Here is a 24,790-nt window from a genome sequence, read left to right as displayed (position 1 = left end):
AACAGCAAAACATACTCATCATAAACTTTCAAATCACATAAAGTTGTCTTTTGGTTTTCACGATAATTTCCTAGTGATGTTTTCACAACACAGGCTTATGTGAACATGGCACTGTTTTCCTTTAGCACTCCCTGACTGATGTGAGTGTTAGAAGCATAACCACAAAGGATCCTGGGACTGTCCATCAAGACAAGTGAGTAGTGCATACTCACTATGTCACTTATTAGGTGCTATTGAGCACAAGTGTTAGGCACTGTTCTAGTAATTTTCCATATATCAATTCACTTAATCTAATGACTCATGGAAGTACGCCACCATTTTATAAATGAAGGAATTCAAAGATGGAGGGGTTCAGAAATTTGCCTGAAATAACAGAGCTAGTGAACAGAGAAAGGAGGAAGGTCTGTATCAGAGTCTATGATCTTAGCCAGAACATTCTTGAAACTCTATTTTTATTTTTATGTTTTGCCACATTGGGGATTGAACTCAGGACCTTACACTTGGTAGGCAAGCACTTGACTTGCATTCCCAGTTCTTTGCCAGAACATTCTTGAGGCATACAATCTAGACACAGATTGTTGTCAAGGATTAGAAGAGAATGTAAATGTCCCTTATACATTGCCATACGTGCTGTATGTGTTTATTAATAGAACTACTGCTATTATGGCAATTCTATTCTAAGAAAAAGTATTTAATTAAATTTGTTATAACCACAATCAGAAAATTATAATCTTGTTCTATTTGATTACAGTATCTAGCTGACAACATAAGTAAGATGCTAAAAGAATGTTTTCTTAGTTTTATCCTACGTGAACACTTGTCTTTCAGGATAGTGATGATTTGCTTGTGGATTGAGCAAAATCATCTAATTAGACATATATCTAACTCTGAATGAGGTAGATAAAAGGTGAACTCAAAGTCACTATCAAAATGCCATGCAATACTATTATAAAGATCAAGTTATTTTCCAGTGAGGTTGTATGGATTTACACTACTACCAACAGTGTAGGAGAATGCCATTTTTTTTTTGTTTTCAGGACCTGTTACAAGTACTTAAACTCAGGTACTGTCCCTGAGCTTTTTGAGCTATAGGCTAGGGCTATACCACTGAGCCACAGCACCATTTCCAGCTTTTTTTTTTAATTGTGAAAATACCGTATAGAGGGGTTATAATTACATGGGCAAGATAATGAGTACATTTCTTATCAAGCATTGTTGCCTCCGCCTTTGTTTCCCCTTCCCATCTCCCCCCTCTAACCCCTACCCTCGCTTCCCCCTTCCCCACCCCCCAAACATTTCTAGCTTTTTAGTAGTTAATTGGAGATAAGAATCTCAGTAATCTTCCTGCAACTGAACTGCAATCCTCATATCTCAGCTTTCTGAGTAGCTAGAATTGTAGGTGCGAGCTAATGCCACCAGGCAAGCAAACTGTTGTATGTATGTATGTTTGTATGTATGTATGTATGTATGTATGTATGTATGTATGTATGTATGTATGTACGTATGTATGTACTTTTTCTGCAGGAAGACTGATCCAAATAACCAACTGCACCATTAGGACTATTTAGTCCAGAAAAAAGTAATCCAATTGTGTGTTTGTTTTTTGTCCCTCATTGCCATTTCTCAGAATCCCTCTGGAGTTCTACATATTGATGGACCATGATTTATACAGATGATCTGACTAGGGAAAAAGAAGAGTGGAATCTACATGATTACTTTACATAAATGCTCCAAATATGTTGCAAAATTCAAGGGGACATTTTGTAAAAAGTAAATATCAGCCAGAATATAACAGCACCATCATCAAAATGACTTAGAAATTGCTTTCCCACTGAATGATAACGCCAGATGGCAGGCTGCTGCCTCTTTGCTTGGGCCCTTGCTTTCTCATGTATAAAATGACATATTCCAACATTCTAAATTTAAGAATATTTATGAGAAACATGGGATAACTGAAACAGGTGATCAAGTGAAAATCATGAACTGAGAAGCTTGTAATTAGTGTGGAAAATGGGTGAAAAAACAATTTTCAATGTCTATAGACACAGTATCTTTGGTCCCTTTTAGCTAGGTCAAGTATTTTTTGTGGGGGTAAGTAGGGATAATGGCAAAATGCTACTTGGCAGGTTTTTGGTACATGAAACAAACCTCAGACATTAAGTCATCTCTTTTGCACTAATTTCTGGTAGATATTGGCCAAAGTTAAGACCACATATAGTTAAAGAGTCTGAAAAGCTGGTCTGACTTAATTTTTCTTGGCTCAATCTTTGAGGGTTTTGAATTTAGGACTTGAACCACATTCCAGTCTCCTCCCCTGATTTTGTAGCTGTTATTATTATTGGGTTTGAACTTGGGGCCTTGTACTACCACTTGAGCTATTCTCAGTCTTTCTGTCTGACTTTACCCTACTTTCAGAGCTTAAACTTTCTAACAGAATAGGTCATCTTTTTTTGTCAGTCATGGGGCTTGAATTCTGGCCTGGGCTTGAATTCTGGGCTTGGGCACTGTCCCTGAGCTCTTCAGCTCAAGGCAAGTGCTCTACCACTTGAGCCACTAACCCACTTCCAGTTTTCTAAGTGGTTTATTTGAGATAAGAGTCTCCTGGACGTTCCTGCCTGGGCTGGCTTTGAACTGTGATCCTCAGATCTCAGCCTCCTGAGTAGCTAGGATTATAGCCTGTAAGCCACCTGCCTGGCTGGAAGAGGTCATCTTAATCTCTTCTTCCCTCCATTCATCTCTCCTTCTTTCTTTCTCTTTCTGGGAACAGAGCCCAGGGCCTCATAAATGTCAGCCAAGCACTAATCTTTGAGCTACCCCTTCACCCAAGACTTGTTTTTGCTAGTCCTGGGACTTGAACTCAGGGCCTGGGTGCTTTCCCTGAGCTTTTTTACTCAAGTCTATCACTGAACAATTGAGTCACAGCTTCACTTCTTTTTAGTAGTTAATTGGAGATAAGAGTCTCACGGACTTTCCTGCCTGAACTGGTTTTGAAATGGATCCTTATCTCTCAGCTAGGATTACAGGTGCGAGCCACCAGTGCCCAGCTTCAGAAAAGACATTTTTATTTTTCTTTTCTTTTTTTTTTGGGTCCAGTAGTGGGGCCTGAACTCTGGACCTGGGCGCTATCCCTCAGCTCTTCAGCTCAAGGCTAGTGCTCTACCACTTGAGCCACAGCACCACTTCAGGCTTTTTTCTTTTTGCTTATGTGGTGCTGAGGAATCGAACCCAGGGCCTCAAGCATGCAAGGCAAGCGCTCTACCACTGAGCCACCTTCTCAGCCCTTTATTTTTATTTTCTTTGTCAGTTATGGGGCTTGAACTCTGGGCCTGGGCGCTGTCCCTGAGCACTTTTGCTCAAGGCTAGCTCTCTACCACTTGAGCTACAGCACCAATTCCAGTTTTCTAGTAGTTAATTGGAGATAGGACTCTCCCAGATTCTTTCCTGTTTGGACTGTCTTTGAACCGTGATCCTCAGCCTACTGAGTAGCTAAGATTACAGACGTGAGCCACCGGTGCCTGGGGAAAAGATAGACATTTTTAAAAAGAATTTGTAAGGCAAACACTAAAGCTTCTGACTAACTTCCCTCTCATTGGTCATGTTTTCTATTTAAATCTCCTGTGCATCATTGAACCAAGGCATTTGGCTTTACTTTTGCTGGTGGTGAGGTAGGATAGGCATAAAAGTATATGACATGGCAAAGAGAGGATGCACTTAGAAGAAAACACAGTTCTAAAAGGATTACAACAGCTTATAGGAATGGATGGTTCTGCCCATGTGAACTAAGACTAGTCACTAAACCTCTTGCCAAACCTTCCTTCCCTTACTAATGAAATGCAGATCTAACTAGCATCCTACTACTTGCTGATGATGTAGAAATTTGGGATGACTGAACTAAATTTTGTTTGGCTAGCAAAGCAAAGACTCTATCAAACAGAGTTTGTAATAGGATAGAATAGGAAGTTGAAAATCCAAAAGCCACAAAAACATACCATTCCTGAAGTTCAGGAGAAGGAATAAGACCTGCAGTTCCATTTTTGGAGTTTTCCAGTTTACCCTGCCACCAATTATGATCATCCTTACTAATAATCTGGATGATGTCACCAACTCTGAATCGAATGCCAGCTTCTTTGCAGGGGATGAGGTCATCCTTGGCTGGATCATATTCAAATTGTGCTCTTACATAGATCTATAAAACAGGAGTTTGTAAGAAAGGAGGCCATAGTGATGTGATGGAATACAACAAGCTCTAATGTCATAACAACACAAACACAATACAAACAGGACAAAGGATGGTGAAAGCCAAAACAATGCATGGAAATACAACACAAAAAACTACTGCTAGAAACAATTCACTACTTTTGATGGGTACAGCTTCAAAACTTTGCTGTCTTTTCTTGGGAGGACCACTTAAAATGCTTGTTTAATAAAAACAAAGACAATTTCTGCTTTCTCCTTTTTTCTAGTTCTGGGCTCAAACTCTGGGCAAGGACTCTCTGTCCCTGAACCTTTTTGTGCTCAAGCCTCGCTCTCTACCACTTTGAGCCACAGTGCCACTGCTGGCTTTTTCTGAGTAGTTTATTGGAGATAAGAATCTCATGGACTTTCTTGCCTGGGCTGGCTTTGAACCGTGATCCTCAGATCTCAGCCTCCTGAATAACTAGGATTACAGGCATGAGCCACTGGTGCCCAGCTTTAATTTCTGCTTTCAGTGTAACAGTTCTGTATTTAGAGAGTAAGGTACTTATCATTTTTAAAAACTGTATGGGTTGTGATGATATTATGGTCATGACAGCATGGCAGCCATAATGATTAGAAGTCAGATTTTTTTTGTGTGTGTACCAGTTCTGGGGCTAGAACTCAGGGCTAGGTGTTATGCCTGAGCTTTTTTTGCTCAAGCTTAGCATTTTAACGATTGGACTACAACTCTACTTCATGCTTTTTTGTGGTTAAAAAGAGTCTCATGGACTTTCCTGCCTGGGCTGGCTCCAAATTTGATTCTCAGAGCTCAGTCTCCTGAATAGGTGTGAGCCAATGGTGCCCAGCCAGTCACAACATATTTTAATGGAAAAGCAGTACATGATGTAGCACTAGCAAGAACTCTGGGTTGGTATCTTGCTGTAAAATGCTTACATGATAACAAGTGGTATGTCTACACACTGCCAATAACTGTATACATACATATATATATATATATATATATATATATATATATCCCAAACAATTTAAAAAGTGTAAAAAATAGGTTTATTTCTTCAAAAATATTTAGGCATTAGATTTGTGTTCTCTTCTGAGAGAGTAAGAACAAATTTGAACTCTTGTTTTGCCCGTGTGACATCTGAAATTAACACAGAGCTTTCAGACATGCATAGTTCCCAGCTCTGAGTTTAATGATACATGATTTTACTTAGGAAACAGATGAACATATAAGGGGGTGTAATATGCTAACGTTTTGTGAATGGTTGGATTTTAATGCTTGAAAATAGGGTTTCATATATCCAGGGTTGTCTGACATACGGGAAAATCCTATTAAGTGCTAAGTTATGCAGTTCTTAACTTAAAATCAGATTCTTTTTTAAACAAGTCTTTTCAAAAAACTCTTTTATAGAAATGCTATCTCTTAAAATTAAGGTTGAATATTAATGTTTTAAGTCACTGTAAAACCAACCTGAAGGCTTTGGAACCATTGTATGGTTTTTCTGTTTCAAATGTTTGCAATGCAGCCCATACAATTAAATTTTAGGTGCATTGACACCCAAAATTCATACTTTTAACAGTGCTGACATTTGAAAGTTAGACAGCACTTACTGTTTCATATTTGAAGTAGTATAGGCATATCAGGATGAAAAACCAGGATATTTATGTTACTTTTCTTGGTTTTCATTATAAATAGCTTTTACACATACAGATGCAAATACAAATTTAGGAGAAATCTTTCAACTTTAGAAAATTGCTTTAAAAATGTCCATTAGCATGTATGTACACTTTACTTATTTTTAGAATCCTAGGAATTTTGTGATCCTCCCCCCAGGCAGTCCCATAAGACACTCAAAGGTTGAATTCTTGACCATCATCAGTATAAAATTGTCAGGTTGAAATTACAATAACTGTCAGAGCTACAATGATGTGAGGAATATGTCTTTATAGAGAATTAGTCATGTGTAATGTTGTTAAAATGAAATGGTACAAGCTCTCAACGCTTAAATGTTATGGTCCAAAATGCAGACATTATGGGATGGAAAGGGTTAATAAAGGATTGGCTATTAGCAGCTCAGTTTAGAGAAGTTTCTATAGAGGATATCTATTCACCTGTCGTCCTTTTGGTTGGGTAGTTGATGGCAAGTCCTGTAGAATAAAGCCAACCCAGGAGAAAAATTTTCATTTACTTGTCAAGAGTACAAGGTAATTTGTGTGTTCTGTTACAATATGGTTAAAAATGAGCTAGATTTAAGTTGTAAAGAGATCATATACATTATTCCATTTCTCAGAAAGGTTGAGTTATCAAAAAAAAATCAAACCCAGGCCATTTAGCAGCAAGCTGAAGAAAGCAGGTAAGTTGAAGCAGAGAGAAAATGTGTTCTTAAGAAACAACTCAGCATCTTCAACACAAAAGCCACTGCGGGTGAAATAGCCTATTACAAAAAACCCAAAACCAAAAAACAAAAATACCCCTAGAACTAAAAAGAGCTGCCGCCCTTTTCAACTTAGTCACTCTAATCAGGTAGATTTTGGAAAGTTCAATGGCTATATAGAATTAAAATAATCATTTAAAAAGTATTATATGTTTACTATTATAAATCCATTCCTTTGGTAGCCTATGTCCTTTGGAAATAAAGTTGCGGACAATTTTACAAAATTTCTCTTACTGATATACTTAGAATATTATTCCATTTGAGATGATCTCTAAATTATTTTCAATTTTCTTTGGCAGAAAACGTAGATATATATTTTTATAGGACAAATGAAAAAGCAGGAAAAACAAAAGCAATCCTGCCATATTCTTAGAACTCTCCATTATTGCAACTGGATGATACACAGAAGTATGAGCAACTTAGGGAAGATTTGGTTATCCCACAGGCTGCAAACCTGCACCTGTAAGTGCTTCTGTTTGCATAAATAATATTCCAAAATGGATCGTTCTGAAACACTGGAAAATTTCCAAGTGCCAGTCCAATAGGAAGTACTTTGTGTTAAAGATGTGATACCAGCGTGGCTTAAGTGCAGTTGGAAGCCAGTTCCTTTTGCTTTTCATATTCAGGCAAGGCTTATAGTTCACAAAAATATGTGCACGTACCACAATAACAGAGGGCACACCAATTCGTAAACTTAGATAGCGGAAACTAAAACATGGTGCTGATATCCTTCTGAATGGAAAACCACAAAGCCCAAGAACACCCAAATGGCTACTCTGCAAAATCCTTACATTTCTTAATTTGTGTTTGAATGAAAAACAATTTAGAAATTTAAACAAATTTCCATATATATCCTTTGTGTAGTTGTTTTTTTTTTTTTTTTTACCAAAAGTCATCCATACTGGTGGGGTGGCACAGTGATTGTTTTAGAGTGACCACAGCAGTCTTGAACTACACTTCTTCAGATGTAAACTAACCAAAGGGCTTTTTAAGGAAAAGGGCAAGTTGGAAAAGATTCCGCCCCCCCCCCCAGGAGTAAACTGCATTGTAGCTGCAGTAGCCTTGTATATCTGCAGAAGACAGTATTTCCACTGAACACACGTAACTAGAACACTCATGGCAGGTGAGCACCAACAAAATTGTCACACTTTGCTGTGTGGAGCTAGAGTTCTTACCGAAACAGAATTGTTAGTGCTGCTATGACCATTAGCAGGGGACTGTCTGGAAGTGGAGGGGGAATCTCTCTGAAATAAGACACAAGGTTCATTAACACAGAACACCAGCACAGTAACACAGAGATATTTACATCAACAGTTACACAGTCTGACAACCATTTCCTTTGACTATAGAACTATAAAGGTGCCATGCTTGCATGATTTCATAGAAGTATGAAAGATTTTTTGCAGTTTGATAGTTCACATATTAGAAGGGGTGACTTGCCATTAATTTCTGTAAACTTTTCTTTTTCTCTTTCCTTCTTTCTTTCCTTCCTTCCCTCCCTCCCTTCTCTCTCTCTCCTTCCTGTCTCTCTCTTCTTCCCCCTCCTTCTCTTCTGGTGCTGGTTCTGGGGCTTGAATTCAGGGCCTGGGCACCATCCCTGAGCTTCTTTTGCACTCTACCACTTGAGCCACAGCTTCATTTCTGGCTTTCAAGTTGTTTATTAGAGATAAGTGTCTCACAGACTTTCCTGCCCAGGCTGGCTTCAAACTGTGATCCTCAGATCTCAGCCTCCTGAGTAGTTAGGATTACAGGTGTGAGCCACTGGCACCTGGCAAATTGTGCTTTCTTTGAATGACACCCCAAATAATGTCATGATATTAAAACCCTATCTTAGGATGACAAACATTAGTCTAAAATTATTGTGCAGGAGATACCAACTGCCTAGTTTTTATTAAATACTAGGTTGGAAAAGCAATGAATAGTTTCTAGGTACCTCAGTGTCAAGAATTACTGAATAACTCAATTTGGAAAGAAATGAACCTAAGAGCAAGACTTCTGATGTTGTAATCACCTCAGAATCTTTCTACAAAAATAAATATTACTAAAAAATATTGCTAATGGGTGCTGGTGGTGATAAAGATAGCTATATATCAGAGAAGAACTCTTTTGTGTTTACATCATTTTGGTAGATGGATTTAAACAGTAATTCCAAGCTGGATTTAAACAGTAATTCCAAGCTTCTAACACTGTTATACTAACTGGACAAACCCTGGGGAGCCACAACTGCTCTTCTGAGAGTCCACTCCTAGATCGCACGCTCTCTGCTGTTCAACACAGAAAATCCTTTCAGGCACCGTTCTCTTTGTGGTTCAAGTCAACTTTAATATAAGAGGAAGGAGAGAAAGAAAGTAAGTGCTTTAACACTTGTGGTTGTGTGGTGTTCTTTTTGAGCCTGTCTTTGAAATTTTAGCCTTGAAAATAATGGGATCCTTTAGAGTAGGAGTTGCAAACATTAGTGAGCAGATTGACCTCCAGGTGCCAGTCTTCAGGTCTCAGTCAACAGGGCCAGTGCGAGGGTGAGAGGTCCACCCTTTTGCCGAAGGCCTGAGGAAGTTGGATGAGAGGCTTTTTTTGGGAAGGCTTGCCCAAGCTGGTAAGAATCTCACTGCAGGCTTGAATACTGCTTGTGCATAGAAGGGTCAAAAAGGTGGGACTGGAACAAAGGCTGAACAAATGTAGCAGTGGTACTCACTAGACACTATGTTGAAAATGAACTGTAAAACTTGTGGGTAGGAATGGAAGGGAAAAACTGGGAGTGAGTGAAGGGGTGACACTGTCTAAAAAGAAATGTACTCACTACCTGACTTAGGAAATGGTAACCTCTCTATACATCACCTTTATAACAATAAAAAAGGTGGGAATGGAGGTGGGGGGTGTCTATTATATGAATATCCTTATTGTTTTGAGTATTCAAAGATGTAGCAGTTAAAAAGAGGCCTCTCCTTACTCAATAGCGTAGAATTTACATGTGTAATGCTGGTCCCACTCCAAAACTAGTTCAACCACTTAAAAAGAAGAGAAATCTATTAATAATTAACTCTGTCTTCTGGTTAGCCAATCTATCTATCTATCTATCCATTCAGATGTATTTCATAAATTTCTTCAGCAGCTGAGAAATGTGAGGAACACCTGTAATTTTAGATTATTAAGATAATTTATATAAAATGTATGCATGACATTTTCACTTTCCCTGCAGGGTTTGTGCTCTAGATAACAAATGTCAATACTCTTGAGTATTGATCATTCTGTATTTTTTCCAGAACATGCTGTTAACTGAAGTTCCATAAGAAGCCACCAAGAGGAGCTCAAGACCAGACATAATGGATACCCCAATTGTCATGACCCACTAAAAATGTATTTGACAAAACTACAAATTTTTACATATGTCTTGAAAAGGTTTAGGAAAAAAGTATGTAGCCTCTGACTTTTTCTTGTCAAATTTATAGCACCACTAGGGACTGGAAAAATATTATAATTCCTCCCTTATATTCTCTTAAGTACAAATTCAGTAAGTTACCTGTCAGTCTTAAAAATTAACTTTAGAAGATATGCACTTCATATTGATGCTCGTATTCTTAGAAGATACACAAGAGAACATAAGTGTCAATAAATAACTCAAGCTGAAAGTGCTGTAACCAAAGAAGGATACTATTTATGCTAGTTTATATTTCCAGATATGGAAAGAATACTTTTGACTCTCATTTCATAACTAACAAATTAGAATAGCTCCAATCCCCATAGGATAAACCTATTTTAAGGAAGAAACTTTGGGATAGCATTATTTTAGTAAACCTAATTTGTTTATGAATCACTTCACATTATAGATACACACAATTTTATAAAAAGTTGCAAGAGTCTGTATTCCTGTAGTAAAGTCAGTATTCATCAGGGATTTAATATTCATCTTGAGACTTGTCACAATGATTGGAAAAACTCAATAGAAGAAGATTACTTATCAGATTCTTGGAAAGAAGAACTATCTATGATGTTTCTTAACAATGGAAGAGAATGTACACTTCCTGGAAATATTAGTGCAATTAGGATCCTTTCCCTCTCCCCCAGAAACTCCATTTTTTTCTCTATCAACCTTATGTCATTCTTTGTAGCTTCTCTATATTTGGCTTCGATTTCAGCCTGCAAAAAGTTCAAGTGCTGAGGAGAGCCGCATGGAAGCTGGGCTGAGTAGGTGGATGGGACCTCCTCTGTTCCGTTATCTTTGTTGTAAAATTGGTGTGCAAGTGATCTAACAGCACAGGCAGAAACAATTTCCCAGAAAGCAAAAACATTCAGCCATCAGCAGACAGTTAGTTAAGAACTCAGAGGAGATGGGGATGGTTTGTTAGAGTCATTACCTCACAGGATGAAGACTGAGTGCGGTAGCTTGGCACAATCTTGAAGGTAATACTCCCCCGCATTTCCCTCTGGAGGGGGAAAAGAAAAAGAGTTCTCTCACAAACTAATGGTGTACACAAAAACACAAAAGAAACCACTCAAAACATGTGGGTGCAATTAGCGTAAGCCACCTGACAGCACCCAGCCCTAAAAGGAAATTTAATGAGAAGCCAGAGACTGCTCAGGTGAACATAAGTTTCTGGGAAAGCAGCGAAGTCAAGGCTGATAGCCTTGTATCTAGCAATGAGTGATTTCCCAGATCTGGATGGTTAGATTTTTATAGAAATGAATACAAAACACTGTAAATGACATGCCTTGTGGAAGTTTGTGGAATGGAACTAGACAAACAGATGAAGTAATGGCATAAAAATCCCCTTTTGAATGTCACTTTATGATGGTGTGCTTTATAATAAAGTTTACATTTTACTTTATTAATTTTGGTGAGTCTATGGTACTTATTTCAAGCTAATGGGTATTCATTACATAGGAAGGCTGCTGCATTGCAGTGAGAGGAAGAATCAGGTCCAAAACATCCCTCTCTACTTGCTGTGAACACAGGCAAGGCTCTGCTATTTTGCTGCTGCTGGGGTTTTTTCAATTGGCAAACATATTTAAACATAGCTTTTGGATGTATGGTCAGAATGGCCTGGTTTACAGTGGCTTTCACTGCTGCTGCAGAGAAATCCATTACAGCTGGCTGTGACTCAGCTAAATAGAAAAGAGGCTTCTGACATTGCTGATGTCAGGAGACTTGAGGTCAGTGAGAAATGAGTTCCCCAGTACATACTGGAAAGATTTTTCTTTAGGTGCAAGAGGTGGACATTTAAATATATAAAGTGCATTTAAACATTTCCCTAGTTATCAGTTTTTATGAATGTACATTAAGTTCTAGTTCACATCAAGGATGGGCCATGAAACATTGGGATTATGAAAATGCATACCCATTATTTATGTATTAAAAACAAGCTAAGAGCTCAATTTGTTTATTATTATTATTATTATTACTGGGCCTGGGCACTGTCCCTGAGGCTCTTTGTGGTCAGGACTAGCTCTCTACTACTTGAGCTACAGTGCCACTTCTGGCTTTTTTTGTGATTAGATGGAGATAAGAGTCTCATGGACTTTCCTGCCCAGGCTGGCTTCAAACCGTGATCCTCAGATCTCAGCCTCCTGAGTAGTTAGGGTTAAGTTAATCTAAAAACAAACAGAAAACCACCCCAAAACGAAAGCTTGTATTCACTTACAAGCATTTTCTGCAGCTGTTCCACTGTTTGGTTAGCCACACTGATGCCATTGATTTCTCGAATTTCGTCACCAACATGAAGTGTACCTAAGAAATTACACAAAATTGTAAACATGAAATAATAATTTTTTCGACAGTCGTGGGGCTTGAACCCAGGGCCTGGGCACTGTCCCTGAGCTTCTTTTGCTCAAGGCTAGCACTCTACCATGTGAGTCACAGAGTCACTTCTGGCCTTTTCTGGTATTGAGGAATTGAACTCAGGGGTTCATGCATGCTGGGCAAGCACTCTACTACTAAGCAATATTCCCAGCCCGATAATGCTTTTATAATAATAAAATCCAAAAGCAGCAATGTAATTAAAAATTAAGTTATATATTGAAAGGCAGTACTTCAGAAACAGGTACAAATTAGGCTGCTGTAAAATTAGTAAACTCCTTGAAATTAGATAACACTTTGAAACAGATATATCTACTTGCAGAAGCCACAGTTTTGCTATCTGTGTGAATCTGTTTATTTTTCTGAGAGAGGCAGTGGGTAATTTAGGGTTGAAACTAAAGCTTTATGATTCAGATTTACCTGAGTTCAAATTCCAGCTTACTACCTTTTTAAGGCATAATTTTATAAATTTATGCAAAATCACTATACAAAACTATATATACATTTATTGGGTACTACACAAAAATAACAACACAAAATGCAAGATAAGCTTTGCGTGACCATCTTCACTCACTACCTTTTTTTTTTTTGTCGGTCGTGGGGCTTGAACTCTGGGCTGAGTGCTGTCCCTCAGCTCTTCAGCTCAAGGCAAGCACTCTACCACTTGAGCTACAGCGCCACTTCCGGTTTTCTGGTGGTTTATTGGAGATAGGAGTCTCACGGTCTTTCCTACCCGGCCTGGCTTTGAACCGAGATACTCAGATCTCAGCCTCCTAAGTAGCTAGGATTACAGGCGTGAGCCACCAGAGCCCGGCTTCACTCACTACTTTTAAGTTTGGAGAAATTACTGAAACTTTCCATGTCTCAGTGGAAATGTAAACTACTCATCTTCTAGGCTTCTTCTGAGGACTCAATGAATTTAATACTTGGAGGGGGGCTTAGAAATGTTATTGGTTAGTAAGCATTTTGTAATTCTGTGCTGCTGTTATGATCTACCCACTATAAGACAATGGTTGTCAATTTCCTAAGAACTGTGATATGATAACATCTGTAACACTATATGTAAGTTCATCCTTTTATAATAATTTGCTAGGCATTTCAGCATCTTGTACTAGATCAACTGGAAAAAAAGGGACTGACAACCAATGTGCAGAATGTTATTTACAACTTTGCTTCCTTATTTGTTAACTGTGTATTTATTTACATGCCAATCTATTTTCAATACGAAAAGCTCACAGTATTTTTTTAACATTCTTTTTTTTTAATTGTGAAAATACCGTACAGAGGGGTTACAATTACATGGACAAGGTAATGAGTACATTCTTATCAAGCATTGTTGCCTTCTCCTTTGTTTCCCCTTCCCATCCCTTCACATCTCCTGTACTGCCCCCTACCCCCGGCCAAAAAAAGTTCATTTTTCGACCTAATGTCTTGTACATCTCATTGTTGCAATGGGTCCACCTGTATCCCTATTTAAACAATTTGTTTTTTCCCTTCCCCTCCACAAATTATACCAACATCAAATGAAGTGAAAGCAGGGGTTATACCGTGGGGGAGGGACATACAAAACAACAAAGAAACCATCTTATAAATATGTTAGAAACAATTGCAAGAAAGAAAAAAACATTTGAGTCCTTATCTTGGGGTTCATATCACCTAACATCAACTTATCTGATCGTTTCTGCTTATCTGACATGCTCACAGTATTTTTTAGAGGCACGTACTAATGTACATATAAACAAAATGGTAAAATGCCTTAGAATGTTGGAGTGTGTGTGTGTATGTGTGTGAGTGTGTGTGCGCATGCACATGCATGCATGTATATGTGTGTAAGAAGTAGAGCAAGCATAGAAGAGAGTAATGTGGCCATGAGTTATGGGCAATAACTGTTCTATGCTGTTATAGTAACACTAAAATGAAAATCAGGGGACTTTTGCTTTCAAAACATGGCTGATTATACACTCATAGGCTTTCTCACAGCTGGACACTGGTGGCCCACTCCTATAATCCTAGTTACTCCAGAGGCTGAGAACAGGATTGAAGTTTAAGGCCAGCGGGGGAAAACTTTTCAAGACTCTTTCTCAACCCGTAGCTGGGTGTAGTGGTTTATGTCTGTTATCTCACACTACATGGGAGGCTGAGACTGGGAGGATTGTGGTGCCACTCCAGTCTGGGTAGACAGGTCTCAAAGACTACATCTCCATGAGTGGAAGCTGGTGATGATTGGAAGTCTAACAGTAGGAACATTGTAGTTCAGGTGTACACACCCAGACAGGAAGTGACATCTTGTCCTATAAATAACTGAAAAATAGGGCCGGAGGTGTGGCTCAGCAGTAATAGTGCCAGCCTAGTAAGTTCAAGATCCTGATCCCTACTCTAGAACCACCAAACCAAATCAAACCAAACCAAATGAGACTTAAACCAAATCAAACCAAACCAAATGAGACTTAAAATTCTATCCTGCCGAGGACAAATTAAGAGTGAATAGTCTCATAGAAGGAGTTCAAACCTCTAAGAACATGTCTCATTTTCACCTCTTCCTCTCACTTCCCTCCATGCAGAACCTTACAGAGTGAATTCAGATGGTGGCAAACTCAGGGTGAAATGACTGAGTGGGATGGGTGAGTGCTAAAGCAGCAATGCCTGCTAGCTGTATTCAAAGCCTTGGGCCCAAGCTGCACCTAGGATTCTCTAGGGTGTCAAGACTCAGATCAGTGGCATACCAGGCATGGCAACAGGTAGAATGAGGAATAAAACCTCTCTAGAGAAAAGTGTTTTACCGTTTAAACCCACAGGGCTAGAACAATCAAGGAACTCACAACCAAAGATCACCAAAAATACAATAAAGCAAGCTATTATGAGAGTAATCAGAAACCCTACAAATTTAGATTCTCACTGACAATAGAAGCTGGAATGCTCAGAGAATATAAAATAGCTATATGTTCAATAATGAAAGATAAAGATTGAGTTGCAAAGGTGAGCATCAAGAAGAAACTAATAGGTATGAACAGACAGATCTGAAAACAAATACAAATGACTAAAACAAAAATGCAACTCTGGAGGCAAGAGGGTGGGCTCCATGCAATAAAAATTGGTGTGCCTAGAAACAGATTTTAAGGACTAGTTCTTTGGAGATATCTTTTCTTATCCTGCCTGATAAGTATCCTGATAAACCATGATAATAGCAGTAAAGTGGGTAAAATTAAAGAGAACTATTTTGAAACATTTACTTTTAATCCAAAATAAGAGTTTTATCTTATGTTTGTCATAAATCTACCTATGCTTCGCTTCCATATGACTAGAAATATGAAGTGGTACTTGCTTTGACATCTGATGGCAGGACAATCATATGCTACTACTCTTCTGTGGACATTCTTTAAGAACAAACTAAACCCATCCCTTGACCAGATCCTGTGCATATTAATGAACACATGATCAAGTGCTGAAACCAAGATTGGAAGAAAAAGATCAACATCTTGAGCAAGGACCAATGATAGAACAATTTAGAAAAATGTTCTTTACTACCAAGCATTGGTGGTATCCTCGTGGACAGTATCACAGACATCCTAAGAAAGTGAATCCTGCAAAAAACAGATGATATCAAGGTTCTCAGAAGAATTAGAGAAAGTAAGGGGGAGGGAGGGAGGAAGGTGGAGAAAGAGAGAGAGAGAGAGAGAGAGGAGAGAGAGAGACAGAGAGAGAGACAGAGAAAGAGGGAGAGGAAAAAGAGAGAGAGAGGAAAAAAGAGAGTTGTTATCCTGTAATATAATCTGATGTATTCACTAATTGGGTATATAGTAAAGTAATAAAAAATGTCTTCTCATAAACTGAGAAAAAATGTAAGTGAACCAAGTGCTGGTGGTTCATGCCTGTAATCCTAGCTACTGAGGATCATGGTTCAAAGCTATCTTGGACAAGAAACTCTATGAGACTCTTACGTCCAATTAAGCACAAGAAAGCCAGAAATAGAGCTGTGTCTGAAGTAGTAGAGCAAAAAAGCAGTGCTCAGGTCAAAGAAATAAAGACATAAGGCAAACAGTAAACAAGAAATAAAGAATAGGTAAAAAAGCTACAAGAGACATAGGAGGAATGTGTAACATAAATATGATGCTTAGAAAGAGAATGAAGGCAATGGAGAAGAGGCCATATTTCAATAGTTGCATTTTTTTAATCGATGAAAACATGATCGCACAGATAAATGAAACAATCCATGTTGAGACATCATAGAAAAAATATCTGAAAACATCCAACAAGAAGAGAAAATCACCTACAGAGCAAGGACAATTGTAGTAACACTGGACTTTTCAATATCAAACAATGTTTCCCAAAGGATGGTCTTAGAAGGACAATAAACATAAAATTGTCAACTTTGTATTTATCCAAACAAAAATAGTCATATAAGTATCCTAATATTAATTCCAAATTTGTAGATTTAAAATAAGATGTAACTAGAACACTGAGCAGAAGAAAACATAGGATAGAAAAAGTGTGATCATGTTAAGTGTTTCTATGTCTTTGTATTGTTTGAGAGAAGGATTAAGATGGGTGTAGTGGTTCATGCCTTTATTTGAAGTTACTCAGGAGACTGGGACAGAATTATAAATTCAACTAGCCTGGGTAATAAAGTAAGACCTTGCCTCAAAAGAATGTTTAATTTACATTGTTTAACTTTAGGATACGGAAAGTTAAATATGCATTTCAAGGTAACTACCAAAATAATAAAAATAGGGGGCTACCACAAAAATAAAACCTAGGAGTTAACTAAAGAAGTGAAGGACCTCTACGATGAAAACTTTAAAAACCCGAAAAAGGATATTGAAGCAGAACTGAGGAAGTAGAAAAACCTCCCATGCTCCTGGATTGGGAGGATTAACATTGTGAAAATGGCAACACTGCCAAAGGCTATGTACAATGAGATACCTATCAATATTCCAACCTTATTCTTCAATGAAGAAGCATCCCCAAAATTCATATGGGACAACAAAAGACCCCAAATAGCAAAAACAATTCTTAGCAGAAAGGACAGTGCTGGAGGAATATGAATACCAAATTTCAAACTCTATTGCAAAGCCATAGTTATCAAAAAAGCTTGGTATTGGCACAAGAACAGACCTCAGGACCAATGGAATAGAACTGAAGACCCAGAAATGAGCCCAAAGCTCTATAGCCATCTAATCTTCGATAAGGGAGCTAAAAAATAGAATGGAAGAAAGCCTCTTCAGTTTAAGGTGCTGGCAAAATTGATTAAGTGCCTGTAGAAAACTAAAGCTAGATCCTTATATATCACCCTGCACCAGAATCAACTTCAAATGGATCAAAGACCTCGAAGTCAAAGCAGACACCCTGAAAACATTACAGGAAGGAATAGGAGAAACTCTAGGTCTCCTTGGCACAGGCGGAAACTTTCTCAATAAAGACCCAGAAACACAACAAATCAAAGAAAGTTTGGACAAATAGAATTGCATGAAACCACAGAGCTTCTGCATGGCAAAGGACATAGCTAGTAAGATCAATAGAAAACCCACGGACTGGGAGAAGATCTTCACTAGCCATACAACGGACAAGGGTCTCATATCTAAAAATATACATAGAACTCAAAAAATTAAATCCTCCAACAACAAATTCTCAAAGAAACAACTGCCCAATTAATAAGTGGGCTAAAGACTTAAAGAGATTACTCTGAAGAGGAAATAAGAATGGCCAATAGACACATGAAGAAATAAATGTTCAACTTCTCTAGCCATAAAAGAAATGCAAATCAAAACAATATTGAGATTCCACCTCACCCCAGTTAGAATGGCTATAATCAAGAACTCTAATAACAACAGATGCTGGAGGGGATGTGGACAGAAGGGAACCTTACTGCATTGTTGGTGGGAGTGTAAACTTGTTCAACCACTTTGGAAAGCAGTATGGAGGTTCCTCAAAAGAGTGCTCCCCTATGACCCAGCAATCCCACTTTTGGGCATTTACCCAAATGATCACAAACAAGACCATACTAAAGCTACCAGCACAACTATGTTTATTGCAGCATTATTTACCATAGCTAGGATATGGAACCAACCCAGATGTCCCCTCAGTAGATGAATGGCTCAAGAAAATGTGGTATATATACACAATGGAATTCTATGCCTCCATCAGAAAGAATGGTATTGCCCCATTTGTTAGGAAATGGAAAGACTTGGAAAAAATTATATTAAGTGAAGTAAGCCAGGCCCAAAGAAACAGGTCCCATGGTTTCTCTTATCTGCAGTAACTAGTATATGTTTAGAAAAAGCAGAAGAGGTCAAAAGCTATGTACATATGACCATATGAGCTGATGCTAAGTGAAATGAACCCCAAGATAGGGACACAAGAGATTTTATCTTTCTTGTTGTTCTTTTTAATGTACTTATAACGTACTATGTGATTTTTTTGTTTCTTACATATGTTCTTCCCTCATTGTATAACCCCTGTTGTCACTGTATTTGATTTGGTGTCCTGCATCTTGTATATTCAATTTTCTCATGTGGGGAGGGGAAGGGAAATAACAAAATGCTGAAATAAGGATATAGGCTGACCCACTGTAACAATGAGATGTACAAGATATCATGTTGAAAACAAACTTTATAACTTCGGGGGAGGGGGAGGGAGGAGCAGGGAAGGTGGGGAGGGTACGGATGGCAGGGGAAAAACAAAGGAGGAGGTAACAATGCTTGATAGGAAATGTACTCATTACCTTACTCATGTAACTGTAGCCCCTCTGTACAGTATTTTTACAATAAAAAGTATAAAAAAACCCAAATCCAAAAAAATATGGGGCTATATTCTAAACTACTAACAGGGAGACAATGAGATAGAAAAGAATGACTAAATCAATTACAATGGAATAAATACATAAAAGTAAAGAAGCAAGATGAATCATCATAATAAATATTAAATACACTAACTCATGATCAGATAGAGATAATCAGAATGTATTAAAGTAAAAAAGCTAGCTTTGCCAATGTTTGAAAGATTAAAGCAAACAGGCACAGGATAGTTAGAGATAAAAGGATGAAAGCAGATACACTAGGAAATACTGAATATGGCTGGAATAGCTATATTAAAGCTAGATGAAAGGTTTCAAGTACAAAGTACTATTAAGGGTAGAAATGGTTTCTATGTCTTACTATGTACCCAACACAGTTTCAAATAGGTAAGCCCAACTTACTTAAGAGATCTAACAAGTAGAAATTGAAAAATCCTAATCATAATAATGATATGTTCAACAGTTACTGATTGGTCAAGAAGACAAACATTCATCAAGATTAAGATTTGAAAAGAAACATTAACCATGCCATTCTAGTCATTTTACAGGGAATGGTGCAGTAGCAATTATAAAATAAATGAAGTATACACATGAACCACTTAGAAAAATGATTCAAGTGCTATGCTAAAAAAAAAGTGTTAGCAAGGCTCTGGGAAATGATGTCATGTATACCACATTTTCTGACCACAATGAAGTTAAAGATAAATTACAGTAACAGAGTAAGATCTCCTTAAATATGGAACTTAAAGTTAATAGGTGAAGAAAAGGATCATAATAGAAATGTAAAACCAGGAATAACAGGATGACAATAAAACGTTGCATATTAAAACTGGTGGGATGTAGATATAGTATTAGAGGATATTTTAGTCTCTTGTTCCTTTCTTCCTATCTCCTTCCCTCCCATGCTGGGCATCACAAACCTGAAGCTTCACACGTTTGAGGCAAACACTCTACCACTGAGCTCTACTGCTAGTCTGAGGTTTTAGTTTTAAATGCATATGATAGAAAGAAAAGAAGGATTGGAAACTGTGTCTCAAAGAAATGGAGCCTGCGAAGAGAATAATTTCTAATATCCTGTAAATATTGGTGTGTACAAAGTCCTTCAAAGAAGACCCTAAGTCTATATACCCAAATCCTGCCTACCCCTGAGAATCAACTGCAGCTATTTAGTTTTAAATTATCTTTAGGTAGTTGCCATTTACACAAAGCAGTTTATAAATACAATGTATCTTGATCATTGCAACTGAACTTTTATTTCCTCATTCTTCATTTACATAGTAGTCCTTGGTGAATTCTTTGAATGACTGCACTTACTATAGCAACTATTAAGAATTTACTTGTTGATTTGACAACTTTTATCATTTAATTTTGATATCATTAGTTACCTGTTTGATGTCCTAGTTTATAAAGGGCATATCTCATTCCTGAGTGAATAAGTGAACCATTCTTAAATTTATTTAACTTTATATATATACCTATATATATTTATGCTTTAGATCTTGTACATATGTTTTGTATTCCAGTAAAGATGTCTTCCTTAAAATAGTATCCTGGGGTGCTCTGTGATCCTTTGCTTTCCTGTGGTCTCCAAAAAGTCTATCTGTGGTCCAGAGATGCTCAAAGCCAAGAGAAGTTTAATATATCCTCTCATCATATGTGCATTCTGTACCATGTGCTGCTGAAGAACAAATATAAGCCAATAGTGACTGGTACTCAAAGACAGATCTTTTAAACTGATCTTTTATGTGGCTCACAAAAATGCTTCCCTTACTGGGCTACAAGAAAAAAGTTAAGGAATGCAAGGTAAACATTACAGATGAAACTTACCTTGCCTGTGAATCATGCCCCCATGCATAATTCTTGCAACAATACAATGATTGAGCTCATTCATTTTCAAAGTGATTCCCTGTTGTAAAAAAGAAAAGGCTCAGTAAGAGTAGAATTATTATGAAAGAGCAGTGTGTATGTGTGTGTGTGTATGTGTGTGTGTGTGTGTGTGTGTGTGTGTGTGTGTGCATACCAATCCTGGGGCTTGGCCTCAGGGCCTGGGTGATACCCTTGAGCTTTTGGCTCCATTTCCTCCTTTTTGGTGGTTATTTAGAAATAAGTCTCACAGACTTTCTTGAATTGGCTGGCTCCAAACTGAGATCCCCATATTTCAGCCTCCTGAGGAGCTAAGATTATAAGCATGAGCAATTGGTGCCCTGCCCTTTTTTCTTTTTTGTGCTAGTACAGGGGCTTGAACTCAGGGGCTGAAACTCTTGCTTAGCCTTTTCTGATTAAGGCTGACATTCTACCACATTTCTACTTCGCAATTTCTTCTACTATTTCTTAAATCTGTTCACATCTTTCCATCTTAACACTCATCCCTCTAGTTCATAGTCTCATCACGTCTCCCCTGTGCCATTTCAATAACAACCCACTGATTAGTGTCCTAGACCCACTCTTGTTCCTTTCAATACATTCTCTAAAGAGATACTTCTAAAAGGAAAATGTGATCCATCTCCTTGCTTAAAATTCCCCAATAGTGCTGGGTGCTGGTGGCTCATGCTCATAATGTTAGCTACTCAGGAGGCTGAGATTTGAGAATCATAGTTCAAAACTAGCCCAGGCAGGAAAATCCATGAGACTCTTGAGCCAAAACACAAACTCAAAGACAGTGCTTAGGCCTTGAGTTTAAGCCTTAGGACCTACATCAAGGCAAACAAGCAAACAAATAAAGACTCAAAAAAAAAAACCAAATAAAAAAATCCACAACAACCAACTCCTAAGCCCCTAAGCTTCCCATTTTTTTTTTGAGATCAACACTCTTTAACATGTCTTTCAACACTTGTGTGGACCTATCCCGGCACCTTGCTTTGCTGTCCACAGTCATGCTTTCTATTTGGAAACTTATTTGGTTTGCCTGACAGTGTTTCTCTGCTCTCATTCACATCCCCTTGTCCTGTTCAGTGATCATGCAGGAGTCTTTTCTTGATCTCAGTCTGTGAGGATCTTACAAGAAGGAGAGCTTCAGCATCAATTCTATTCCAACCCTATTCCTCAACATGGAGGAAAAAATATGCCCATTTTTCATTCTTTTCTTTGCTATCCCAGAGGATTTACCTTCTGCAGTAATGTATCACTGTGATGTGTGTGTGTGTGTTTGTGTGTGTGTGTGTGTGTGTGTGTGTGAGTCCTGGGGCTAGAACTCGGCCTGGGCACTGTCCCTGAGCTTGAGATTTTTTTCCCCTCTCAAGACTAGCATTCTACCACTTGAGTCACAACTCCATTTCTGGCCTTTTGGTGGTTAATTGGAAGTAAGAGTCTCATGGCCTTTCCTGCCTAGGCTGGCTTTGAACCATGATCCTCATAACTCACCCTCTTGAATAGTTAGAATTTCAGGCATAAGCCACTGGTGCCCAGCTGACTTTTTTGTGTTTGTAAAGTTGAAAGGCAATTGTGAAGGAGAGGTAAGAAGGACCAAGATGGTTAACTTTTTAGTGTTATCCAGAACATTTCTTAGAATGAAGAGGGGGATCTGAAGATCTGGAAGCTTATTTCTTTGGAATATCCATGTCCTCCTTCCCTCCTACTTTCTAGTAGCCACACAAGTGGAGGTTAGTTTACCTATGAGAGAGAAGAGGGTAAACTTTTCCTACTCACCATTGGTTCATCCGTATTCTTTTGGAACTGTACCAGTCGAACTCTGGTCACATTCTCCATATCCATGTCTCCGTTGGCGCTTTCTGGAGAGTCACCATTTAGATAGGGAGAGGTGGGAGGAGGTGTAACCCTCAGTGCTTCATCACTGTAAACTTCATGTGCCACTACATCGTGAGTCTGAAGTAAGGCCTAGCATTTTTATGAAAGAAGGAACATTTTAATAATATTATTCTAGTGAAAATCTATTATAGAAATTCTTTATCTCTCAAAGGTATCTGTCATCTATAGAGAACGCAAACGCATTATAGCCAAACCTTGATTTGGTTCTTTTTGGGTTAAGTAGTCATGATGGATGGGACTTTTTTTTTAAAATAAAGAACATATGACCATATAAGATGATGTTAAGCAAAATGAACTCCAAGATAGGGACAGAAATGTTTTTTTTTCTTTCTTGCTATTGTTTCTAACGTATGTATAATGTACCATGTGATTTTTTTTTGTTTTTTTGTATGTTCCTCCCCCACAGTATTTCACTGTATTTGATGTCAGTCGGTGCCCTGCATCTTGTATATACATTTTTCTAATTTGAGAAAGGGAAGGGAAAAAACAAAATGCTTAAATAGGGATACAGGTTGACCCATTATAACAATGAGATGTACAAGACACTATATTGAAAAACAAACTTTACAATTTAGGCACGGGCGGTGGGGGTGGAGAGTGTAGTTGTTGAGGTGGGAGGGATGATAGGGGAAAAACAAAGAAAGAGGTAACAATGCTTGATAGGAAATGTACTCATTACCTTGATCATGTAACTGTAACCCCTCTGTACAGTATTTTTACAATAAAAAACATAAAAATGAATGAATAAGGGACAAATCAATCCCTGTGTTTGTCAATTACCTAGGTTAATAGGAGTTATCTGATGGTATGAAGACAGATACAACTAACTTGTTCAAATAAAGGCTGGCACACTAAAATTCCAAATAATTCAGAAGAAAGAATCATTTATTGAAAAAGGTAGCAAATTTGTGCTGGGGACTAAAGTGGAAATATAAAAAGAAATGATGTAATAATGGTGTACTAAACAAATGTCTTTCATCAATGGTATTAACACTGTCATATAACCCAAACACTCAAGAAAATTTATAATATATGATTTAGTAAAATAAATAAACTGCACAATATATTTCAATAATTGTAAATTTCCTAAACTATCATATGTACAATAGATAGCAAAATATAAACTTTTAAAATATTTTGTTCATTTTTATTTCTTGGCGCATATGGCTACATTAAAGTTAAAAATTATTGTTATTTGTTCTTTTGCATAGCCAACAAACACAAGAAGTAACTTAATTTATTTTTTGATTATCTTTAAGTAGTTGTATGAGAGGGTTTCAATTCAACATGTGAGTTTATGAATATAATGCGTCTTGATCAATGTAATTTCTTTTCTTTGTACATGATGAGTCTGGATAATGAATGTCCTTTGTTTCTCTATAAGAGGATATCTTCCCATTCACTGTACTTTTCTGCCATCATCAAAAATACTTTCTAAGAAGCATCAGTATTTGAAGGAGTACTTTCATTTCAAAGAGAATCTACAGTTGACTAGGTATATGGAATTTCATATCTATTTTATATAGTTTAGTGTTAAGACATTTATAATTTTTAACTATACATTTACTTTGATCTGTAATCAGTATGCTAATGAAATATCTGTAGCTATTGAAATGCAATTAAAATTGCTTTAAAAGTATAACCATTAGCATCTAAAGTTATTTAATTAAAATAACTTATTAAAACCATGGCTTTTTGGGGGGTGGCTGGTCCTGGGGCTTCATTCAGGGCCTGGGCACTGTCCCTGAGCTTTTGTGCTCAAGGCTAGTGGTATACTAGTTTACCTACAGTTCCTCCCACTGTTTTGGTGGTTAA

The 24,790-nt window shown here is 37.7% G+C and overlaps 1 protein-coding gene and 1 pseudogene across 4 annotated transcripts in view; one reads left to right on the top strand and one right to left on the bottom strand.

The window, feature by feature from the left end:
* Cask (calcium/calmodulin-dependent serine protein kinase (MAGUK family)) overlaps nucleotides 1–24,790 on the bottom strand; it is a 343,930-nt gene that overhangs the window by 28,620 nt on the left and 290,520 nt on the right. The window contains exons 14-20 of one of the 4 annotated variants that reach the window (XM_013030852.1): nucleotides 22,856–23,044; nucleotides 21,038–21,116; nucleotides 12,266–12,351; nucleotides 10,982–11,050; nucleotides 7,805–7,873; nucleotides 6,307–6,342; nucleotides 3,990–4,186 (exon numbers count right to left, since the gene is read on the bottom strand). In XM_013030852.1, the coding sequence (XP_012886306.1) occupies nucleotides 3,990–4,186; nucleotides 6,307–6,342; nucleotides 7,805–7,873; nucleotides 10,982–11,050; nucleotides 12,266–12,351; nucleotides 21,038–21,116; nucleotides 22,856–23,044 (725 nt within the window). The remainder of the gene's footprint in view (nucleotides 1–3,989; nucleotides 4,187–6,306; nucleotides 6,343–7,804; nucleotides 7,874–10,981; nucleotides 11,051–12,265; nucleotides 12,352–21,037; nucleotides 21,117–22,855; nucleotides 23,045–24,790) is intronic. The other 3 variants (XM_013030854.1, XM_013030853.1, XM_013030855.1) reach the window with 3 other exon arrangements.
* On the top strand, nucleotides 15,596–16,018 carry LOC105996672 (annotated as a pseudogene).

The sequence above is a fragment of the Dipodomys ordii genome, unplaced genomic scaffold (assembly GCF_000151885.1).
Source record: "Dipodomys ordii isolate 6190 unplaced genomic scaffold, Dord_2.0 Scaffold134, whole genome shotgun sequence".
In the NCBI taxonomy this organism is placed as follows: domain Eukaryota; kingdom Metazoa; phylum Chordata; class Mammalia; order Rodentia; family Heteromyidae; genus Dipodomys; species Dipodomys ordii.
This window is presented reverse-complemented; position numbering and strand designations above follow the sequence as displayed.